Raw genomic sequence first — 24,910 nt, 5'->3', positions numbered from 1 at the left:
GACGAAGTTAGATTCCGCAACATAATGTTTACGTTAAAATGAAAGAATATAATAGGCGAACGAATAATTTACTTTTTATCAATCGTCAAAACATCGACTTGTTTCATGTAAGTGAAGAAAACTTACCTTTATTACTCACCTGAACAACCTATACAGTCGCTTTTATCGCATTTATTTAAACCTTAGGAGAACTCTGGAACTTAGCCTTGAGTAGGCGCAATAGAATGCACCCTTATTGTGTCTTTGTACTAATTTGGTGCTATTTTGACCAGTTCCGGTTCTTTGCCTATTACTAAACGAAAAGCGCAGTTACGGCGCTTCGCTTCTGCTCCTGACGCTCGTACCTCGGCATGCCGCCTTCACTTTAACAGTCTAGCTGGTTCTTACGGAGCATTATTTTCCACCTTCTCGTCATCTCCCTTACGACTTCCGTCTTGCCATCGAGTGGTACTATGAGGAAAAGACACATCCTCAAATGAAACATCCGTACTAACATGTATCTGGTACAATGTCAGACAACGGTCGCACTAGTACCAGCCACAGTTCATCACGCATGTTCAAACTTAGCGACACACACACGAGAATATTTGTCTACATCACGCTGGTTTCATTCACTAATCCCGAGTCACTACTCTTTAATCGATCAAACAATTACAACATCAACCACGCCCATTCGATCACCCAACTCTATGTATAAGGTATGCACTCTCTGCAAGGCCTCTACCACTTTACTGGCATCTGTTTTGGTTCTACTTTAACGAGCTGTTCGATGATAACGCACTAGAACGCATTGGCACCATCTACCGTGTCGAAAACGCATCAGGTCCGATGGCTGTCGCATCGCGTGACGTCGCCACTCAGATGTTCGCTCCGGAAGAAATTTGACTCCCCCTTGAAAGCTCCCCCTCAAAGAGGGGTACAACGACGGATCTTCGGCGCTACGAAAGTAGGCTGCGCGTAATACTGGTTTGTAAATGGTGAAAAATAATTACCTAGTAAAACATTTCTCATGAAAGCATCACGTGATTGTCGTCTTTTCGTTTTGTAAAGCTGGCTTTTCTGCAAGCTTGCTCTTGTTGTAACAGAACAAACTTTTGAAAACTTTGGAAAGGACTGCGGCGAGAAATGGCATCGGAAGCCGAAACACTTTGCGATACTTTACGAATCAGGAGGTCAACATAAACTACTACCAATAAGAGAACCAGAAGTAACAGGAAGCTGCAGTATAGTTAAACGAGTTAGCACTGCTCTGGGTGTGCTTACGCGGATACGGAAGGCTCACTGTGGGGTATTGTAGTACAGCAAACGTGGAGGATGCTCTAGGAGGTCCTAATTATCATGACCATATGCCTTTCTTGTATGTCAGCGCATCTGTGAAGCCCCCTTCTCCCTGTCTCACTCTCCTCCTTCGATACTTCAATTCAGGGTGTATCGACCCCCCCCCCCCCCTCCTCTTGGTCAGCTTAGCTGAGGATTGTAACATCCGCATGTATTTTGAAGAAGAAAGAAGAAAAAGTAGCGAAATGAAGTCATTGTATTCGGTTATTGACAGAAACGGTAGAAGCTTTGATATCAAATTGATGGAAAATTGCACGGGAAGCATCTTGAGGAGTACGTTTAAAGCGCTCCTGAATCACCAGAGTATATGCGCATACGCGGATACCTTCTTTCACTACCGTCAGCGTAACCACCTCTTCACTGCAGCTTGATTGCCCTAGAGTCCGCGGTTGGTGCTGATGGCAGACAATGATGGTGTGTGTTTTGGCGGATTTAAACTTGTACCTGCCTTATTCTCGAACAACGTTTGTGGCCCTTTGCGAAGTAAGCAATATTACATCAGTCCATGGACAAACAGGCGCAATCTACTGCTGCTGCTTCCGCTGCAGAAAAAAAAATTCAAATGAAGCCCACATCACTCTTGCGGGATTCACTAGGACCCTTAGTTAAGTACTATTTTATGTAGAGCCATCAGCTATCAAGTTCGAAGGAACTAGATTGATTGCGTGGGTTTATTTGTTTACTTACGGCACCCTCAGGGTAAAAATGCATTATAGATAGGAGTGGCCAACAAAACGTTTAGGAATGAACACATCAAAACGGCATAAAATAATATCAGAAAAACAATTTTAAAGAGTTTAGCAAACCTGACGAACTAAAGGTATGAAACATCGTATACGCACTAATATAAAGAAAACTCGAAACCTAAAAGGGCAATAATAAACAGCAAATTCATAAAAAGGGCAGGTAAACGGGGCTGAGTACAAGAAGAAAGTTAACAGCAATGATGTCATCCCTGAACAGCTTACCAAGTTATTTAACGAATCTATAAAACGGACGGGGTCATTAATATTAACTAGTGATGTAAGAAAAGTATTCCATTCAGATGTTTTTGGCAGACATAAATTGGCGAAAGTAACCGTTTTTCAATACGATATGCGAAATTTGTGTTTATGGTAATGAGGAGCAGAGAAAAATGAAGATGGGTTAATCCAAGATAATCAGAGTGTCAAGTTGTGATAATAAATATTGTGAAAGAGTCCGATGCGCGCTATCCTCCTGCGGATTGTCAGAGGTTGAATATTTAGAGCTGATCTCATTTTTGTGCCACTGGTAGTGCAGTTATAGTTGGCTAGTATAAAACGGACTGATCAATTTTGTATTGTTTCTAATTCTTCATTTAAAGTCGTCTGATGTGGGTTCCATATTGATGAAGCCTATGAAGCCTATTCTAAATGCGGTAGAACAAATGTTTTGTAAAGTTGCATTTTTAGTGAAGATGGTGTCAGGGAAAACTAACACTGCAGGTAATCCAGAGTTTTATTATTTTTAGATGTGATGACTTCTATGTGTGGTTTCCAGGACATTGTGGCAGTTATGTGAACACCAAGGTAGCAGTATAATTTTACGGATTTTAAAGTTAATTTGTTCAGTACATATGCTAGACAAGGAGTGTTAGAGCGTGAAATACGCTTTGATTTGCATTTTTTCATTGATATGCTCCATTTTCCACGTACGGCACCAGTTAGTAACATTATTCAGGTCAGCTTTAGGCAAACCAGTTCCTGTACTTTTAGAACCGATGGTTATTTTGCGGTATATTAAGCAACCACATGCAAAGACGCATGACTGAGAAGTAGTTACATCGGGTTATGTAGTTACATCGTTTATGTAGAATAAAAACAAGAGAGGGCTGAGAACTGATATTTGAAGCACCCCAGATTTGACGGGTACAAGAGGGGAATCAGTGTCCTTAGCAGTAACAAGCAGGGGGGTAGAGGAAGGCTTCTGCAGTATTTAGCATGATAGCTATCATCCCTAATCTATTTGCCTGTCAGAGCTTGCTACCTACGCTTTGTCTGTAAACACGGTGTTTACAACATTTAGCATTATTTTTTGCATTAACAAGTATTTTCAAACATCTAGGTGCCGTACCCTCGATGGTGCTTGTTGGAAATGTTTATCTGCGCATCTGGAATATAAGCGAAACAAAAAAAGAGTAATGAAGAGTAATGAATGTTTATTTCGCTCGTTCCATGCACAACCGCACAGAACGAATGCAGTCGTTAAGCGTTTTAGAGTAAATTATTTGTTCAGTGTTAATTTTACATATCGTGACTATTTTTAAATAGCTGGAATACTGGAATAGCAACGGCTGGAGAACGGTTGCAGCTCTTTTAAAAGCTTGAATCGCAACAGGTGTTCTAAGGAAGAGATCGAAATCATTGAAATGAACGTCATGAATAGAGGAATTACCAAGTGGAACATGACTACTACAAATCACATTCCTCGCCCGGAGGACATGACAGTAATTAGGACATCTGTTTCGCTAAAATCGAAGAAGCCATCACCTGTGCCCTGTTAAACTGCTACAGGTCCGAACACTCTGCGGAACAAGCTTTCGACAAAGAAGCGAGGCCTGACAGCAGAGGAACTTTTTTATAGCGGAAGGGAAAAAAAAGGAAGAAATCAATTCCAGGCGAAAGACGGCCAGGATTAGGAATCCCAAGCGTTCTTGTGTTCGAGGTACGACAGTTATTCGCTATTACGGTTTCGTGCTTTCTCTCAGCCACGTACGAACGTTGGCTAAGCCCTCAATTTCGTCCATTTATCTTCGCCGTGTGCTGTTTTATGTTTCTTCCTTCGGTCGCCCAAGCGCTGGGCCATTCTGAAACCATTTTTCGTATCCCTGTGTGCAAATGAAAAGCAAAAAAAAATATATATATATAATGTTTCGAAATGGGCAGGCGGTTGTAATTTACAAAAGCGATTGCGATTGCTACATGAGATTTCCATCTTATCCTGCCATCAACTGTTTTTTTTTTTCTGAACACTAGCGCCGAACATTTATCAAGAAATATTGACATATTAGGGGATATATATGTTCTTGCCAGTGTGCGGAGAATAGTTTAGACTTTAGTAGAATCGCTTTTTTTCTTTAAGCGTTGAAATGACCGAAGATTTCTGATAAAAGCCCCTAAAAATGTAACTGCTAGTTGATGCCAGCGCATTGAAAAGGAGACAGTAGGCGGAAATAAGGAGCGACAGTTGAGCGCACGTGGTTAAAGTGTTGCTAAAACGCTGCGTGCTTATAATATTAAACAGATTTTACGTATCGTGATCCGCAATCCGTTACCGTTACTCGCTGCTGTGAGCCGGTGATGTGTACGCACTGATTAGTCCAGACGCAGCGGTATGGCGGCGGGTCCGTGTGCTGACGTCCAGCATGTGGTGCCATCTATCGCCGTCAAGGCGACCTGGGCATGCGTAGTGGAACGCGATGTGGCGGATCACGGTAACGGATGATTAATCGCGCTACGCTAAAACGTATTAGCACCGCCGCGTTAAAGACCCCGTTCTCCCGAACATTTGGTATCGGTGTTGTAGGCATTGCGAGAAAATAATCACGAGTTTGTCCTTGATAGGTATAGTTAATAGTTGGCATGGTCGTGCACTGAATACTCGGCTGGATTTGTGACGTCATGAACCGACAGGACATGCCCATTTTGGCAGGTGCTCGGACCGCGCCTTCATGATCGGAGGTGGAATCCTTTGATCAGACACGATACTTCTAAGGCACGCAGGTACGTTCTCATGGCACGATTAAAGTAGGATTTGGTTTTCATGTCTGGTGCGCTTGCTGATGATTTGGCAGCTCGCGAGGGTATACGAATGAGCACGTGTGAGTTAATAACCGCACAAATCGAGGACAAGTTATACGTAAGCATGAAAATTCATTAACAGGAACGAAAGCTAGCGACGAGAGCCGCAGAGAGTACCTGTAAGCCGTGTCGCGTCTCACCGATAAAGACGTAGCTTAAGTGTTCCCAAACCCTTGTGACCAATCAGTGAAGTTACTTGACCACAGCACAGGACGCCATTTAGGCCTTGTTTTTCAAAATATGACGCGCCTCGGTGGTCCAAACATTGTACAAAATATTGACAGGACGGCAGTCCAAATTACGCAGGGTTGGAACGTCGACCAACGCAAAAGTGCCGTAACAAGCGTGTCCTTTTATGTGACTTGAGCTCACGGCGCGCGAAAAAAATCTCGCGGCAAAAATTTTATACTTCAGCTTTTTGTGTTATGTTGTTGCGTGGGCATTGCTCACATTGATGCTGATCTCTACTCATCGCTATGCTGTAGCACTGTCCGGTAGCAAGTTTGATCAGCTTGATTTCCTGCAAGGTTTATTTTCTGGCAACAAACAGAACGTATACTCTGTTTAAGATCAGCTTAAGATAGTGTTAAAGCATTAAAATCTCCCCTCTTCTTAGTCTTGACGTAGAGTAAAAAGTAGATAATTCCCATTTCCATTGATTCTTTTTACATTACGACGAGATACTGTTACTTACATATAGAACACTCAGCCTGTTAACTTCCTTCTTTCAATAATCTTCAGTTCTACGGATAAGAAATGAAACGAATTCACAGGCATTCATGTCCTTATATAGTCAATTGTCACGACCAAAGCGGTATGCAGCAGGTAGCAGAAAACGAATGCGACCACGTATTGAACCATTATCCGGGAACAGCCATGCATCTCAGAAAGCGAAGATAACCCCCATCAGCGCATGCGTTGGCGCTTCATTTAATCCGCAACACACGTGCCTGAGGTAAGAGGATATGGCGGTCGCACCTAATGCCGGTCGACAATCGTAATCCCTTTATGCTAACGCTTAAGGCGAGGATAATGCGGCATGTGTAGTCCCCATCGTAGCGCCTTAGAATGCACGAAACTTCTCAAGAACGTGCTACTTTACTCACCTTTTCGCCTTAGGGCGAATTCAGTCCTGACAGAAGTGAACACCGCCGTAGGCATTGGCCGCCCTTTCCGTATTTTGTCTTAAGGGAAAAAACGCTTCCATTGACGCCCCCGTGAAGAGCTCTAGTAAGCAACGCTGCTACTTTCAGCGCCTAAAGGCTAGCAGTTTCGGATGGCCTCCCAATATCAACGCTTCGCGGATTATATAAAGACAATATCATTTTCCAGTAAGCTACTTTAAGGATCACTGAACGTTATTTAGGAGTTCAGCTTCCAGCCACTATTTGTTTTCCCGCTAAGCTTGCAAAATATTATCTTGAGCCTGGTACTTAATCTGAACTCTTTCAGTCAAGCATTGCCGGTTGCAGATTCGAAAAATTCCTAATTGCTAGAAATGAATTAGGTAATTTGCACTCAGATACAAATCCAGTTTTATTACTCCGATGTGCACATGCAGAAGCGCTAAGGGAACTTTGATTAAGCACCTGAAGGTAAACTACGTGAGGAAAGGTAATTGAACGGAGCTACGCAAGTTATAGCGGTAAAGGGTGCATATATTGCCGAACGTGCAATAAGAATTATGAACTGAAAGACTTATACGATGCCTAATCCCTGCCCTGTTCCTTCCAGTCGACTTCCGCTGCAATGACGTTTTTTTATAAGTGCTACTACCGCGACGACACCAGCAACAAACACGCCTGACCCGAAGCCTTGCCATTAGAACTTATAGTTAGAACTTATAGCGGGGTTGGAAATTACCTGGAAACTTGTGGTTTACTCATTTGAAGTAAACGTTGAATATACGAGTACTTTAGGTGCCGCGTTCAACTATATTCTTTCAACCTCTGCGTGTGTACCATCATGGCGGGAGTTTTACGATTCCTTTTAGCACCCTTTGCAAAAAATAAAAATTACCAGAAATTTGCTTCAAGGGCATTTAGAAAGATGTTGAGACGTTGCTAAGTGTACCTCTACTCAGACGTTTTGAAATCTTTTGATCTCCCTAGCTTTAATAAAAAAGAAAGGGAGATGGTTCTCATGACACTGCAGAGTAGGACTCACGAGCTGACCATTTGCTGCTTTAATCGTGATGAAAGTCCTGCAGGGGTGGACACACTTGTCAAAGACGCTCAGGCGATGTGTCATGGTTCCGGTGACGTAAAATCTCAGCGCAGCAGCTTTGCAAGTGGTCCGTGACTGCATTGTATCTACTTTTACCCGGGTGCACTCGCATGTAAGCGTCACCTGTAAAATAGAGTAACTCCTTTCCCATTTCGGTTTCCTTCGCAGAGCCTCGCTTTAGCGTGCGTACCTTCATACGTGTAACGTACGCAACGTTGGCGTAAGGCAGCGATTCACACCGCCAAACTTTATAGAACAAGACGGACAAATATTCTGTCATCTGTTTAAAGGAATGTCGGTTCTAGGTTATTTTTTTTTATTTTTTTTTTTTTTTTACGCCGCGGCAAAAGTGACAATTTGGTGGAAGAGAACGGGTGTCTTGACCCGCTGGCCCCGTGGGCCAACACTCTTGCGCGCAAACCAGCATCCCACCGTTCCCTCGCAACCTTACTTCTCGCCGCGTTTTGTGCGCCCCATCATCCGCATATGCCGATCGCCGATCGGCAAATGACACTAACGAAACAAACACACGCACCTACAGCGCTCGGTACCAAGGGAGAACCACCAACGGAGCAAAACACGGTTGCGACCATGCCGACGGTCTTTCGCGAGGCGATCGCATCATTCAGGCAACCTCCACCTCCCCTTGGCATTGGTTCGCTCTCCCGAGAGGGGAGCCGGCTGCCTCTGTTCCGAACGTCGTGTAGGACCGCGATACTCGGCGGCTGTAGCCCCGCTGTGCCACCCCCCTTCCCCCCTCCGCTCCAAACCTCGTTGGTTCGTTCATGCCGACAGAAACGGCGGCGGCGGCGATGGCGTCTTCCATCTCCATAATCGATATCCGCCCCGGGTACCCCCTCTTCGTGCCCGGCTGCCGCGATAACCCCCTTCGCGGCCCCCCGCCACTCGTCTCACGACGACCCGGTTCTGTTCCTCGCACACGACAGCTCCGCCGCCGCCGCTCCTGGGACGCAATGCAGATGCTAGACGCGGTGGCTGGCAACCCGCGGCATTAGAAGTTGCGAACAACGATTGAGAGGCTTCTTCGTGGGGGTCAGGAGAGGGGAGGGAACGTGAGAGACAACGAATGGGGACGGTATAGGCGCGCCAGAAGAAGACGTCACGGAGCCTGCACTGTGTCGCTAAAGTGTGGAGCGAGTTTCAGCGAAACGTGAGGCTTGTGCAGCGTCCGCCCGCTCGAGGACGAAAAGCCTGCCTTGGCACGGGTTATGCCACTGAGAACGATGAGCAACGCGTCTTGGAGACCATTTCGCATAGTTTCACCATTAACTTTATTGAATCAATTTAACGTCAAGATTAAAAGCCGGCGAGGCGGAACTGAAACAGTCAAATTTCGCCGACATCCATTCTGACCATTTAATATGCAGGCATGGTCGATAGGAAAGAAAATGCAATATAGTACTTTGTAGCGCTCCAGTTTCTTTTACGCCCGTGTTACCGCAGACACGAGACTGACTTCCTGCGTACTCACTGAGAGCATCCTTGGTATTGTAGAGCCACACCATGCATTGTACCATCAAATCTCAGTGCAGGTAATAGAAAAGGCGTTTTCTGCCTACTTCTGCGCGCATGTGATTTTTAATCGAGATGTTTAGGCACGGCCAAAATTCCCCAGACTTGTTCTTTGTTAGACGGCAGCAAATAGGAAGCGTAAGACCAAGGGAAATATCCGAGTGAGAAGGGACCATGGTTGAAATAGTGGCTCGAGACGCGAAATCTACTGCACTAAAAACTCTCCAAGAGCCCTGAAGTTTCTCTGTATATTTAAGCCGACGCTCGGGGACATATGCTATGTTGCCAAGGCAAGGAGCAAATGAAAATTGGCGAGTCGAAGAGCTTATGATCTTTGTCAAGGTTACAAGAGACAAAAAACAGCGGAGCAAAAAGGAGTGTCAGTACCGCGCGACGTTAGCCTGTGCGCTACTACACGCAAGAAAAGCACCGCCCATTAACTATTTTAAGAGATAATAATTAGCACCAAGCAGCACACGGCTGACCACGGAGTAGTTTCTATACAGCTGACAGCGACGCTTGAAATAGATAGTGATAATAATGACTATAGGTGCTCCGAAAAGTACTGCAAACTTAAAATCAGAAAATCGCGTTAGACATAATTAGAGCAGCCATGGGCCTCGCATTACTGAATGAAAGTGTACGTACTTACATGTTCCTTCCTTTATTACGCTGCATCTTGACACATAGTTTATATGTTACAGCGGAAAAAACCTTATCTTGCTTTAGTTGCCTATACTTGAAGAAAGCTCTAGGTTGTGTATCCGTTTCCATGAACATCTCATTCACCCAACTGCCAGAGGTATCTTCTTTTCGGGTGCTGTTTTGCGTTCAGTTGATTTATGCCTGATGGTACGAAGCTCCTTTGCCCTAAGGCAATATGTGCCATTACTTAGAATGCAATAACCTCAACACAGTGCCTGCTTACGTGTTGTAGGGGGCAACACACTAAAATAAAAAAAAAGAAAGCTGGCTTTAAACACAAAATAAAACCTAACTTGATCCTTCCTTCGGTGTATCTCAAACAGGGCACAGTACTTAACTACCATAAACCTTATTCCTACATATTGGTCCGCATTTCTTCACCGCGTATGCGTGTCCTGGCTTCCGAACTCTGTCTTGTTTCCCTGAGTTCTGAACTTCGTCGCACCATCTGGGTTCACCGCTGAACACTTGAAGGAAAAAAAAAATGAAAGGAAAAAAGAGGAGGGGAACAGCCTGCGCGCTCTGAAGCAGACTGGCTTCCCGTCGTCTTCAGGGCTATTTCGCGGTGATGGCGACGGCTGTGCTGAGCCCGCCTTTGTTTCGTACTCAGCTTCTATTTTTTTTTTGTCTCTCTTGTTCTCTCTCCTTTTTTTTTTATTGCTGCGTACGAGCTTTCTCACATCCCTTTACAACCTAAAAGAATGGCGCTCAGCATCTCCTTCCTGTAAACTGCTACGATCTCTCTGATGCCGGCATCTGGACTGGTGCGTTTTTCATCTTTTTTTTTTTCCTGGAGCTGTGGGTGTTTGGCATGCTAAAGTTCTCTAACTGAACAGCCGAGAACGGCAGGGGGCAACCGGTGTTGAAGTAGAAGAAGCAGGGCTTCTTGAGATGCTCCAACGTAAAAGCTGGGGTAAAAAGGTTCTAACAAAAGAACTGCTACCAGCCTGCCACGCCAGAGACTTATTGATTTTGTATCTGCGCCATTTTCACCCTTTCCTCGTCCTCTCTCCTCTTATCCTTCTATATTTCATCCCCCATTTTCGTCGTTTCTAGCAAACGTATCTTTCGTCCGTTAGTCTCCATTCAATTTTCCCTTTCTCACACGACCAGTGTGAAGGAGGCGGCGGCTTAGATCATGGCTGCAAGTCCGCGATCTCCTCTTTGCGTAACGCAGATCTTTTCTTTTTTTTGTACGCATTTCTTTCCCGCCCACACAGTACCCGTAATGAGATGCGCCGTTTTACGCATGCTGAGAAAAGGGGGCAAAAAAAAAACGAGGAAAAAAAACTCGGTTACTAGCGCCTCTGTCAGTCGTTTCTTCTCACCGCCTGCGCTCATCGAACCAACCTATCTCGGCCGCGAGCTGCTTGCCAAACTGGGGAAACGATCGCCAGCCGATCGACGCTTCACTGAGTCTGCAGTCTTGCCGCGAGTTTGCGGGGAGGCAGCCGAGGTTTCCTTCCCTGCCGCAAAGAGATTTTTGTTTTTCAATGCTTGTGCGACCGAAGTCCTTCGTATGCCAGCGCAGAAATGCTTCAAAAGTTGTAGAATAAAACATTGTTTTCCTGCACCATATGTGCTAGTACGGAAATTCGATTCAGAAGAGTGTTCAGTCTAAGAAAAATGTCCTTTTCTTTCTGGCAAACACATGCTTCCTGCACATTCCATGCGGGTGTATTCTTTTGGAAACGGTGCTCTCTGAAGGTTAATGTGTTCGACCTTCTCAAAAAACACCATGAGACAGACGCAGGCATGGCTCTTTCCAAGAACGAACCAAATGGCCTTCCATCGCCTTTTGGCCTAGTAGAGCGTTTGAAACCGCAACTCACCTGGTCGCTGGCCTGACTTTAATTTCCTGTCAGTAGTAATCCTCTGTCCTTCCTCAGTGCAACTGAAATGTTAGGTGCTGCAGAGTTCCCCCTGAGCAGAAACAACGTTTATCGTTATGTGCATCTTGATTAAACCTCACACAAAACTCACACAATGCCCCAACACCAACTATATGGGACGATAGTTCTCTGTTTCCTGTATAAGTCAAAGCCTGCTCTTCATAGCGTGTCGAGGTTCAGGTTCTGGAAGGAATACGATCCAGCTTGCTAAGTGAAATGCATACAGCATGCTTTCGTTTCCGCTGCCTGTGTGGAGGAGCTTGTATTTGTTTCGAACCTCTAAAAAATGCCTACGGTTAATGACATGTTTTACGAATATCACTTTCCTGCGCAAGATCTGAAGTGTGGTGTGTTTGAAGTGAAACAGCAATTTAAGAAGAATAGACGTTCAGAGAGGAATCGCATAGCCTTATTTGGTCAAAGGTGTGGTGGCCATACAGTTTCCTTTCAGTCTGACGTGTCGGTCTAGTGAGTAAGGTATTTCCAAGAAAGCAATATTCAAAGAACACCAGTAATTAGTATTCCGAGAAGTAATTCGATGTAAGTAGAATCCATAGAATGCAATACCAATCCAATAAGGAATGGTGCAACGTTTCAAGGTACAAAGCGTGCTGGGTGGGTAAGAGAAATAACTCGCGTTAGAGATATTATAGTGGAAATCAAGAAGCAAAAATGGGCATGCGTATGATATAGAGTGCGAAGGGAGGATAACGGATGGTCGCTTAGGGTAACAAATTGGATTCCAAGGGAAGGAAAGCGTAGCAGGGCGCGGCTGAAAGTCAGGTGGGCGGATGAGGTCAAGAAATTTGCAGGGGTCAAGTGGACGCAACTAGTACACGTCCGGGTTAATTGCAAGAATATGGAGGAGGTATTTGTCCTGCAGTGGGTATTGTGCATCTGATTATGATAAGGAATAGTGTTAGGCAGAGTTACGATCGTTTAGGCCATTCGCCATTTGCATACAAGAATTCTTCAGATAGCTGCTTTGGGAACAGTATATAGAGATTACCTGAGTTGTCTGAGATTCGCTGATGGCATTGGCTTGCTGAGCAACTCAGGTGGCAAATTGCAAACGACGATAAATGACATAGACACAACTGAAAGGAATGCTTAAAAAATTAACATGAATAAAACTACAATGTTAAACACCCCCGAAAAGAACAGAAGATTGCGATAGGTAGTGAGACGTTATAGAGTAGCAAAGGAATGAGCTATACCTAAAGCAGGTTGCCGCCGCAGGTCTCTATGACAGAAAAGAGGTAACTAGAATCATGAGATTGAGCTGGACCATTAAATCACAAAATCTAGTTTACCAGTCTCCCGCAAGAAGAATACATATAACAGCCGTATCTTACCGGTGCTCACCTAAGGGCAGAAACCTGTAGACTAATGAAAAGAGGTGAACTGCTAGGTGTAAATTAAAGCGACAGAAATTGAGGCAAATGGGTTATGGAAAAATGCGATTTGATGACTTTCTTTTAGAAATCAAGAATTAATGGGCATGGACAAGTTATGTAATGCGAAGGCAAGACAATCGATTATCCTCAAGTGTAATGGAATGGGTTCGAAAGAAAGGTAGCAGGGGATTGCAGAAAATTCGGTAGGCGGATGAAATTAGGAAGCTTGAGGAAGGAAATAGACGAAGTTGGCACAGAAGCCGGTTAATTGGAAGGATATGGAAGAGGTCTTTACTTTGCAGTGGGTGTATTTAAGCTTTAGATGGTGATAAAGGCAATGGGGCTCTTATTATACATCTGAATATCCAGTTAACGCTAGGGCAGTGAGTATAATCTCGACGATGCTGCTCAAAAGAACACGACAACAGCCTGAATATTTCGACCACGCATTCACCTTTCAACCAAAACAATTTTATTGGTCGCAGCACTAGGAGTTCTGCTGAACCTCTAAGAGGGCCGGTTTACGACATGGTGATTTTATGCCAGTGACTGGAGGGTGAAAGAAGCAATACTTTACTAAAGCATTGTTTCAAAAAAAAAAAAATCAGTCTTCCCCTAGACACCACGCTGCTCGCTAATATATAATAAACACACAAACAATCTCACGTAAGGTCACCTAGAGATATTTGTAGGTGTCTTATTATTCAAGGATAATTTATATTTGAGAGTTCTCTATTTCAATGTAAATGTATTACGGAAATTTCCCGAATAAATGCTTGAACCTGTACCAAACATGTACTTGTATTGATGAAGCTTTGAAAGATGTTACTACTACTAACGAAAGGCGCCATTTATATGCCAGGAGCTGGTGCACCTAACCGAATTTCGCATGGATTCCAGCTGCCCAATGCCAAGGGCAGTATTGCATGTTTGCGAACGCTTTTATTGGTCTCTAGAAATTCTGCTATACCAGGCTCCCTTTACTTCGGTTGGTCTTTCTTTTGTTGGACTGATTTCCCTCTTCCTCCCGCCTGCACCGCATATCAACTTTTGTTTTTTCTGTGCACTACACCAGACATAAGAAAAAGCGATAAGGTTGTCAGGATAAATGGCTCATATTAAACGGAAGGGCAAGGCGCCCAGCTATACTGGTGTAGTTTCTGCTCGAGCAAAGTGCGATTCCCTGTCCGCAAGAGATCACAGTAACGTTAAAGTGAACCCGGAGTAAAACGAACGCGAGAAGGAAAGATAAAAGCAAAGCCAGTTGGTGGCTGTAAAAGTAAGACTATAGGCTCCTTTCATGTACTCTAGTCTCACTCAAAGAAGCGCCTAGGGAAAACTTCTGATGGCCTTACACGCAGTAAACGAAAGCACAACGAGGCTAACGTACCCTCCTCTTGTCCGCGCGCACGCAGAGTGTAGATCGCTGCACGTTATACACTAAAATGGTCCGCCTACACTGTCTTTCCTTGTCCGCTGTCTGTGCCGCTTAGCCTTCGACCATTCCCACCTACCACATACGCATAAACAGGAAAAGATGTTGCTTCACCCTGGAGGGTATTTTGAGGGCTTGGGAACAGGCTATCTATATTCAACAGGGACTTCTCTTCCCTGTCGGGTCGTTGTAATAAGCGACCTCTTGCACCTTACCATGTCTTTTCTCCATCCCCCCTTATTCCTTTCCCGCGTCGTCGCCGCCTTGTTTTCGAATAAGCCTGCCGCTGCTTCCCGGACTGGCTTCTCGGAAGAACCTGCCTCGTGTCTGCCTCATTTTTTGTTTTCTGTTTTCTTCCCGCGTTCTTCCCCGCTCAGCACTCTCCGGTGCTCGGCGCGCCTTTTTCTCGAAGGAGCCCGCGTTTATGAAAGCGACTCGAGCAGTGTGCGTGCGCGTATGTACGTATGTGAAAGCGGCGCTTCTGTCGAGAAGGACTAGCGGTAGCGCTTGTGGTCCGCGAAAACGAGTTTTATCTTGCGCTCAAGCGAAGCGGCGCATTCGGCACTCTCTAAATTGTCTTTTCCTGCTCCTTGATTAACAAGGGGCAAGTAATGTGATATCCCACCTGCCCCAAAAAAGGAAATTTCATTCGTTGCTTCGGTACTTTATTTATCTTCGAGTTAAAGCAGCAATACTGCTAGGTTGTGTCACGAGATAAGAAGAGATGGAATGGTATCTCTCAGCAGGCAGGGACCCGGTATGGCTACGGAATGTCCTTTCTGATCATAGCCGTTCTAAAAACGTCATCTGTAATGCAGAAAATGTGTGCGTGCCACGATAAATGCTTTTTGTACTTTTCAGCTGTATTTCTGTATTCCCGAAAAACACATTTCGAACGTGCACGCCTGAAAATACATATACTCTGTACTAAATCCTAGCAGCTATAGTGACCCTTGTCTAGAACATCTCTAGAACATCCAACGCATCTCCTTATCATCGGGCATTCGAGGGAATACCAAGTGAATAAAGCCTTAGGTGCCATAAAAAAAGGGGGACCGAAGCTAGGGCGGACCAGGTGCTTGCGAGAATGCTGAATGACCTCGGAAAGGATAGCGCTAGAAAAACTGGCTTTCCTTCATATGCAATGCCTTATGACCTCGCGCACTTATGAGCGCTAATTTCTTCTTAAATATGCAGAACCAACTACCCCCGACAACACGTACTCCTGAACTGTATGACCTCGAACTAGCTGAAGGCTCGAGTAATAGCATTATCTTAATTAATCAGTCAGAAAGAGCATGTCAAAGTCATGAAACGTTTCACACCAACCAGCTTACTCTTTGCTACGTAAAAGTTATTAAGGCGAAAGCCTTACCTGGCTATGTTTGCGAAGACATATCCGCAAAACGCACAAGCAAAAAGTGAAAGCAAAACAGAGAAAAATATGGAAGCAAAATTTAATTTTTCATATGAGGTTGCATTAAGGTGAGCCTGATAGTCATGATTGTGTATTTAATGATAAGTTGCACATAAATGTCATGTCATGACTAGTGATTATAGTTCAGTCATGAGACAGATCAGAGGTCCAGTGTGCATGACTATGGAGTTTATTACTTGTGTAAGTCAATAAAAGTGGTGACCATGACTAGTCTTTAAACATGTCTTTTTTTTTTTCTGAAGGAGAAGAAGAAGTTTGTTTATTCATGAAAACAGGTATTAGATAAATAATACAGAAGGAGGTCCCAGAGCTCAAGGCTGTATCGGGACCTCCTATGGATGGATGTATAAACTTATGAACGATATTATTGGTACAGCAAACGCAGTCAAAAGAGGCGAAACCGGCGAACACAATGTGATAAAAAGGAAAAAAAGTAGAAATGCAATACAAGTTTTAAACATTTCATGCGCGACCGGTATTGTTAAAATAAAGTAATTGAATATTATATACAAATTGATACATCTTCCCAACGGACATATGAAAACACTCATGAATTGAATGTGAACAAAGCGGTATATAAAGGAAAAAGCTTATTTGAAAGTTATGTGACACTATTGTGATAATACGGATAACAGTTGATGTTTAAAACCAGACAGAGATGGGGATTGCTAGACATGAGAAGGGAGGTTATTCCAAACTTGTAAAGAACAAAAAGAGCCGTGTGCTTGCCGTAGTTTGTTCGAACGGTTGGTAATAAAAAAATTGTTGTCCTTAGCAAATCTTTTTTGATTGTTATTGGTGAGGGCCTCCTTGTTGATTACATTTGAGGGTATGGTGCTTTGCACAGCTCTATAAAGTAGTCATGAAGAAAGTGTAATAACTAGAAGAATAAGACTGACTTGGAACGCATTTGTCAAGTAATCTGAGATAAATCAATTAATCAGTCAATCAAGTTTATTTTGCATGAACAAAAAAGGTAGCGGGAGAAAAAGCTGCATTGCTTGCAGCTTGACGAGGCTCCTGCCACCCATTTAGCTGACACTTCACCAGCGTAGATAGTTGCATGAGAAGAGGTGAACAGTGTTAGGAAATCTTTTTTTTTTCGCTACACAATGCTATTTCAATGTGAACAAATAAAAACACAAGTTTTGTATCACAATCTTACTAGGCATACACAGTGTCACTTACAAGAACCACTCTAAAACACTGTTGTATGGCATCGACAGGATGTCGATTTGATTTAGATTAAGAGAATTGAGTACGTATGGTATCATATGCCTTAGTCTTTGGTTTCCGTACATTGTACGGGAGAAGGGAATAAGCCATGTTATCTGACACCTAAATGGGTATCTATTCGAGTTTTTCGCCAGATCTGACAAGTTTATAAATGCGTCTGATTTTCCTTATATTGCACTCTTGTAAGTCCTTGAAAGGCTTTAATTGTACATGTGCTCTATTTTGAGTATCTTTTGATTATTTAAAAAGTGGCCTTGTATGTTCAAGAAATGAAGTATTTTCGATAATGCAGATAGTCCTCTTTTGGATCATGGTTAGTCTATTTACGTTCAGTTTGGTTGCATTCCCCCCGACCAATGAATGAGCTGTACAGTAACTGAGAGTTGAAAGGGGCATCATATAAAAGCTTCTTCATCATTACTGGGATATTTGGACGGTTCCTATTAAGCAGGCATGCGGTCTTGGTTAATGTTTTCGCGACAGAAAGTTAACATGTTCATTGCAGGGCATGTGCTCGTGGAAAAATACACCTAAAATGTTCGTGCATTTTTCTATTTCAAATGTGTACGGGCCGAAAGTTATGTTAGATGGTATTAAAGGCGAAATTCCAGAAGCACCAAAGAGAATACATTTAGTTTTTGAGACATTGAGTGTCAGAATGTTTTTCCGACACCATTCATGCAATCTGTGACAACATAAACCTGCATGTGCTTGTATTTCTTCCAAAGTTTCCCTTGCTTTTTTAAAAAGACTGTACAGTCATCGGCATGAATTGAAAATTGACAACCTTGGTAAATTTCTACAATGTCATTGATGTAAAAATGGAATAGAATGGAGCCTTAAATGCTCCCTTGTTGAGCATTGTATTTAATTTTCTTTGACAATAATTTGTTCTGGTGTATTTTAACATACTGACTTCGCCCTCTTAGATAGGACCGAATAAGTTGGTGTGTAACACCGCAAAAACCATAGCGCTCAAGTTTGTCTAACAATATTAAATGAATAATGCGGTCAAATGCCTCGCTGAAATCTATGTATACACCTAATGTGATAAGTTTTTTTTCTTAAAATTGTCTAATATTGTCACATTTTGTTCTAAAAGCGCATTTTGTGTTGAACGGTACGTGTGAGAACTGAACTGATGATCTGTAATCATATTGCGTTTTCTTGAGAAGCTTTCGATGCGAGTGTTGATAACCTTTTCAAGTCCTTAATTTCGAAAGAATGGGAAGGTTGTACAATGGTCGATAATTGCTAAGTTGTTCTTTTCCCCTTCCTTGTGTATAACTGTGACTCGGGCAACTTGTATATTAGTAGGAAAAACGCCAGTTTATAGGACCAAGGTAAATATAAGCGTTAATGCAGGTGCAATAATATCGAGAGCCTATTTTATGGATCTTATTTTTATTCCATCTAAATCATGACAAAGAGTGTTTTTTAGTGCTTGAAAAATGAGCATAACCTCTGACGCATTTGTGGGCTTAAGCGATAGGCTATAAGGTAATGTTTGCACAGAAGATGCTGCTTCTAGATGATGAGTGGTTTTTCCTATGTCTATGACACATTGTTAGAACGGTCGGTAACTTTTATTCCACTTATTTCGGCGTTGTCGATATAACCAGGCTCTTAATTACGCTATCGCATGTATTCCTACTTAATAACGTCTTTAAATGTTTCTCAACAAAATTAGGATTTTTAAGGCTGTGGCTATCAAATAAGCTCGCATAATACTCATGTTTCAATTTTTTTATAGCTTCGTTCAATTTATTTCGAAATGCCTTAAATTGGTTTAGGATTTCGACGTCTGAGAATCTACGAACGATTGATACAGCTTGTGAGTTTGTTTAATAAGTCGGGCTAAGTTGCCCGTGATCCATGGTTTACTTAACCGCTTAGATCTATTATGCGTTTTTAGTGGGAAGCATTCAAAATAACGTTCCTCAAATATTTCTGTTAACTTGTTGTACAATGCATTGGATTTTGAAATGGTAAATTTTCGCTCAAGTTGGTATGAATTGTCTGTCGGAAATTTTCTAAGGTTCTAAGGTTCGTGTTAGGTTCACGGTACCTAACATGCTTCACAGCGCGTTTTAAGGCGCTATGTCGTTCTGTAATTAGAAAGATCGACATGTGGTCATTGATATCCGAACATATAACGTCTGATTTGAAATTTTTACGGCATAGATTTGCAATCAACACGTCTGATGATGATGAGACTACAGACGTTACAAGTGTCGGGAATGTAATGCCATTTCGAAAACCATTGCACTCTAATAGAATTTAGAAGTCTGTAGTAGCACCCGTGTTTTTTAAGACATCAGTGTTGAAATCTCCTCCTGCTGTAAGTAGCAATCCACTTAGTTTGCATAGAAGAGTAGAGAGTCAAAGAAATTCAGGAACGTGGCATTATTTTCATCTGGGGATCTGTAGATAAGAAAGAAAATGTTTATGCCCTCCTTAGTACATAGGGCTTCGAAGTCAGTGGTGGTGGTGAAATCATTACAATTTTGAAACAAGGTATTCTTGTTTGAATACACACGCCATCGCTTCTAGTTTGCTTTCAATTTAAGAAATAATGACTATACCCACTAAGCATAAAGTAATCACATTCATCAGTGTACCATGTTTTGGTTAGCATCAATATGTAAAATGGTACTGCACATGCCTTAAACAAACAAGTGTAAGTGATCATGCTTGATTTTAACTGATCTCTCAATTAAATGAAATGCATTTTAGCCATTTGTTCGCGTTTCTCGCACTCAAAAAGCTACCAATTGCATCGGGACGAATGCTTTCTGCAGCCATCGTGCACAATGAAATCATGTAGCTTTGCGCCCATTCCTTTCAACTGCTTTCATTTATCTTTAACAAGTCCTTTTCATTTCGAATCGTAAACACTGACGATTACTCTATCCGGCGCGCGAAAATGCTGCAATTTGTTGTCCACACTAACCGCCAACCGAAGTTAGGTTTCCGTGCAGCAGCTTTTCCTAGCAGCCTTTTCACACAGGGATAAAGATGCTCGTTAGTGTAGATAGGTTTATCATCCTCAGTGTCTGCCTCTGATTTCGACACTACTACCGATGTGGTGAGCTTCTTCTTTCGTGCCCTTTCCAGAACCTTGTCGCGCTTCTCCCTTCTCCGAAACTGGAAAACAATATTTTTTTAGTTTTTTTTTCTTTGTTTGGCACCCGATGACACACATCCACATCACTCTCTGATATGGGTTCCCCGATAGCATTTCTAGAATATCAGGTAGTTTTTCACTTGCTTCTTCACTGATACCTTTGATTTCTAGATTTCTGTTCCTGGTGTACTGCTCAGATTTGACGAGCTGGTTTTGGTACTCTACGATGTCTTTTTCAAGCGTGTGAACCTGCTGTCGCAGTCTTCCGTTTTCCTTTTGCAGTGACTTATTTTCATTTAGTGTACTTTCAAGAAGCTTATTTGCTTCATCTAAGCGTTTGCTTATAAAATCTGCGCCCTGTTTCAGGTCATCCGGTTCTTTATGAAAACCGCTCTCTTCTGCTCGAAGGCGTCGCTCTGATGCTTTGTAAACTCCTTGATTTCTGATTTTACTTCCTCCCTAAGCCCTTTGACAGCCTGCTCAAGTTCCTTCGACATTTCACACACAATTCGCCGTCCCTGAAACACACTCTAGGGCAACAGATATAGCAAAGAGCAAATGAAATTCTTCACTATTGGTAAGAAATTGCACTAACCTGCAAATTGCAGAAGAATTGGTTACCTACTGCGAGCAAAGCTATCACTGCTGCCAAGTGTCGAGTATGTGATCTGTGCTTGCTTTATATAGCCAATAGAAGGTCACGTGTTTTGAAAACGATGTATCCTCGCGCAGCTGTCTTCTGACATCCGCAGGATGACCACGAGAAGAATGCAGGGGCCGATAGAACGACTGCGTTGCTGGTCCGGGAGGTTATTGATACAGCACTGGTGGGACTGCAAAGTGCAGAAGAATTGGTTAGCCAATGCGCGCTACGCTGTCACAGCTGCCAAGATCATGAATGTGAGCTTGCCAGTATCCCTCAAGAGGGAAGTATATATCAGCTATATTTTACCTGTACTAACCCGTGGATTCAAGTTGAAGACAACGCAGAGAGCTATGGAATGGAAATGAAAGGTGTAGAGCTGAGAGGCAGCGCAGCTTGCTGATGCGTTCAGGGAACAAATGTGAAATAAAATAACATTCTAGTCAAAATCTAGAAGAAATGGGCGTGGGCTGTATATGTAATGCGAAGGAAAGATAATCGATGATCCCTAAATTTATCAGAGTGGAGGCGGTAAGTTAGGTTGGCGGATGTGTTTGGGAACTTTGTGGGAATGAGGTGTCAGCAGCTGGCAAGAGACTAGGTCGATCAGAGAGATATGAGAGATGCCTTTCTACTGCAGTGATTATACTAAGGCTGATCATGAGTGCAGGTAGTGATGTTGGTGATGATGTGCAGCTGGGCGTAGCTGCTTAACCAATCTCCACATCACACAGCGATTCGTGCGTGTCCATTAACGACGCTAAAAATGTTTGTTTACAGATTTTACGCTCTTCATTCAAGCTTGAAAGCGCCGCTACTGTTAACGTTAAAGCGAAAACCTTGGCCAAATGTGAACAACGCAGCTGTTCTGACTTCTGGAGTGAAAAGGCTTTTCTATAAAGAGCCTTTCGTAAAATAGAAAAAAAAAGAACAAATGGTGAAAAAAAATTAAACAAGTATGCTCTTTATACCAATGAAGCAGTGCTTTTCTTCGTGCCATTGAGAAAAAGTTTATTGTGGACGCTGGGTGCCTCGGAGCCATTTTCGTTGTTATACACTTAGGGGTTTTGATAACACACTTTTTATAGTGTTCATGTATACACGCTGACGCAGATGTTCACTTATCAAAGGAATATTTCATTGAAAGTGTCACTTAGCTGAATGAAAACATAAATTCCCAAAGAGAGAAACATGAATGGGTTGCCTGTTTTGATCAAGCTGGCTAACCTAAAACATTTTTGAAACGTACGTAGTGCAACCCCACTTTTCGCTGTAACTCACAGTGGTATTTTAATTAGAGTGTTTTGTCAAACTGATTTTTCAAGCTGTTTGTACAGCTTTTAGCCCAGGCGATCATCCACTTGTCGGGAAATAAATTTGATTTGATTTGATTTTCTTTGCGAACCAGAAATAAAGAATAAATAGTGTGGTACCTCCTTGGTTTACGCTGTCCAATACTAATGACTATGGGAAGCGGGTTCGATTCCTGTCGTGACGGCCACTTCTGGGTGGCGACGAAAAGCTCTCGTCATGTCTTCTTCTATATCCGTGTCCATGTTAAACGCGCTAGCATTTTTATTAATGATGACACACCAACTAGCCCAGCTTTCTGCCTTGAAAGGCGAAGCGCCTTCGTGGAGAGTCGATTTCTGGGCATGTTATTACAACCCCGGGCGGTCAAAACAGAACCGCGGAGTCCACCATTGGGACGTTCCGAATTGTCCGTCTGTCGCTTTTGGATATCTAACCACATATATTGTGCAATCATGTTAATAAACTGCTACTCGCTATATCTTTTCCGACCTTTGCTGTTTATGTGTACCCAGGTTATAGTTGCGAGCTGCACGAAGGACAATCGCGACTGTTTCGCTCGCTTTGAAGCAGAAGGAGCGGGGTCTTGATCCTTCGGTAGGGGTAATCCTGTTAACGTTTTCTCTCCCCTTTTGTTTCTCCCTCTCTGATGCAGGAATGAGCGAACATCGCTGATCGAGACTCGCCCGTCACCATGAGCGTACATTCATGGCGCTTTTGTGTCCCACTAGTGGCTCTAGCGTTTTTCTTGTTGATTCTTCTGTCGTGTCCATCGGCATGGTGAGTAACACGTTTCCTGTTGCTTCCTGAGCCAGACCCGCATGTGACAGCCTGTTTTGCGACGAATGAGCAAAGTAGCGACAAGGACGCGTGTACGCGCTGTTTATGCATTGTTCTCAGATACTGTACACAGCGAATGTAAGGCTAGCAGGCAGTGTTTCTCTCCACGATTCGTGCTAGGGCGGTTGTAAGAAAGCGTTCTTTTCAGCGGAATGGTTATTACCGCTGAAGTTACAAGAACTTATGGAACTCTGTTGTTTGCATATGGAAACCATTCTCAGTGGTGGGGAAAATAACGAGCCTAAGGTTTTCCTTGTCTCAACTCATTTCAGAACTACGAAGACCCGGTGCTTACGAACCGGACTAATAGGCACCAGGTGCCATAGTTCTCTTGTTTATTTGTCGCAAAAGAGTTTGGTAACTTGCGCGTGTGGCTATCGATATGCATGACGGAGCAATTAACAGGCTCTGCACCACTATATTGGTGCAGCGTATGAAGAATGCGAAGCATGCGTGACGAACGCAATTATGAGTGGCTGCTACGCACCTAAGAGTATTTTGAATGTCCTTAAAAAAAAAAAAAAGAAACGTCTGGAGTACAGCGCTTACCTTTTCCTTCGCGGCGTTCAACATCCTGACGCTGTTTAGGCGGACAGAAAGGCGCACACAGCACAACACACAAAACATTATATTCTAGTGACTCTGTTCTATGACGGGCATTCTACTGTAAGAGTGCTTTGTGATGATTCCGGTAGCGGACGAGGGATTCAATATGCCCATTTCTGCACGAATTCCGCGCTCTAATGAGGTGGAGGCACATCCTCGGAAATTTCACACTCTGCCAAGGATTGCGACTGGGCTCTGCATAAACAAACAAAAACTTCAACTTTCTTCGCTCAATAATTGTTTTGCTGGCTGGTTTTTACGTATCCGTACGCGACTTATACTATTTAAAAAAGCTCAAATGTGCATTTTTGTGACTTCCTGCTGCCACAATGAGCCGTTTGCATACAAGGCAATAGAATTATGCTCTAGAAAAGTGATTACGTTACAAAAAAGAATAAAATGAACACATTTATCGGAGTAATATCAGAACTACCACAAACATCTGGCCTGACCGTTCAACAAAATGGACTCCTTTGTTAATTTCAGATGCCTGGCTTTATATTTTTTTTCCGGATAAAGGGTCTTAAGATGTCACCGCATCATTTGCATCCATATATGGGGGGAAACATGGGTTTTATGGGTGAGATTTGGCAGCATTCAGGCCCTGTCAGCATGAGAACGGAATATTGTCGATTAGATGCGGCTTTTCCTGGATTCGCAATTATTGTTTCTGAAATTATTGTTGGCTCTGAGCAAAATAAATATTTTTAAGTTATCACACCAAAAACGGTCTACATACGTCATGTTCTAATTGCGTTGGATAATGGATTAGGTGTTTCAGTGGAATGTGACAAAATTTACCTCTTGCTACGGAACGCTGCAGAATATGTAACAAATAGTTATTAGCAGCTAAAGCTAATATACTGCTTTCGATTTGAAGAAAAACCGTCACCCGTATCCAAAATACATGCTCTTCTAGAATGATTAACTTTCCACTTCGTTACTTCTTACCTTCTAGTTTTTACGACTTATCTTAGCAAATCAGCTTGTTATGTTTACAAAAATTTTTATGACCGAGTTTGGAGTCACATGTTTTTTTTTTTTTTTTTTTTTTTTTTTTTTTTTTTTTTTTACGCTAAATATCGTCCCAATGACGGAAAAGTTTAGCGGAACGTTCAGCTACAGAAGTTCTCAAAAAATGTCCGGAATAGGTTATGGAGCATCGCCTCATATGTGAAATATCATGTTGAAAAGCGTAACTAAAGGAAAGCTAGTTATCGAAAAATGTAGGCTGCAGTGCGGACAAAAGATTCCGCGAGGGCCCTCATTGCTCGCAAATGCGACACGAGACGGCGACCTGATTTTCTCTGACGCTTTCTGTACTCATGCTTACCGTGTTCTTGGTAGTGCTTCCTATAGCCT

At 42.9% G+C, this 24,910-nt stretch overlaps 1 protein-coding gene across 1 annotated transcript in view; it reads left to right on the top strand.

Annotated features, from left to right (window-relative positions):
• Positions 1 to 24,910, top strand: part of GluClalpha (glycine receptor alpha 1) — a 227,086-nt gene that overhangs the window by 42,993 nt on the left and 159,183 nt on the right. Inside the window, exon 2 of the mRNA XM_084607478.1 lies at positions 22,758 to 22,882. Within this exon, the coding sequence (XP_084463604.1) occupies positions 22,797 to 22,882 (86 nt within the window). The 5' untranslated portion in view covers positions 22,758 to 22,796. The remainder of the gene's footprint in view (positions 1 to 22,757; positions 22,883 to 24,910) is intronic.

Source organism: Amblyomma maculatum, chromosome 6 (assembly GCF_055883805.1).
Source record: "Amblyomma maculatum isolate TAMU_Amacu chromosome 6, ASM5588380v1, whole genome shotgun sequence".
NCBI lineage: Eukaryota > Metazoa > Arthropoda > Arachnida > Ixodida > Ixodidae > Amblyomma > Amblyomma maculatum.
This window is presented reverse-complemented; position numbering and strand designations above follow the sequence as displayed.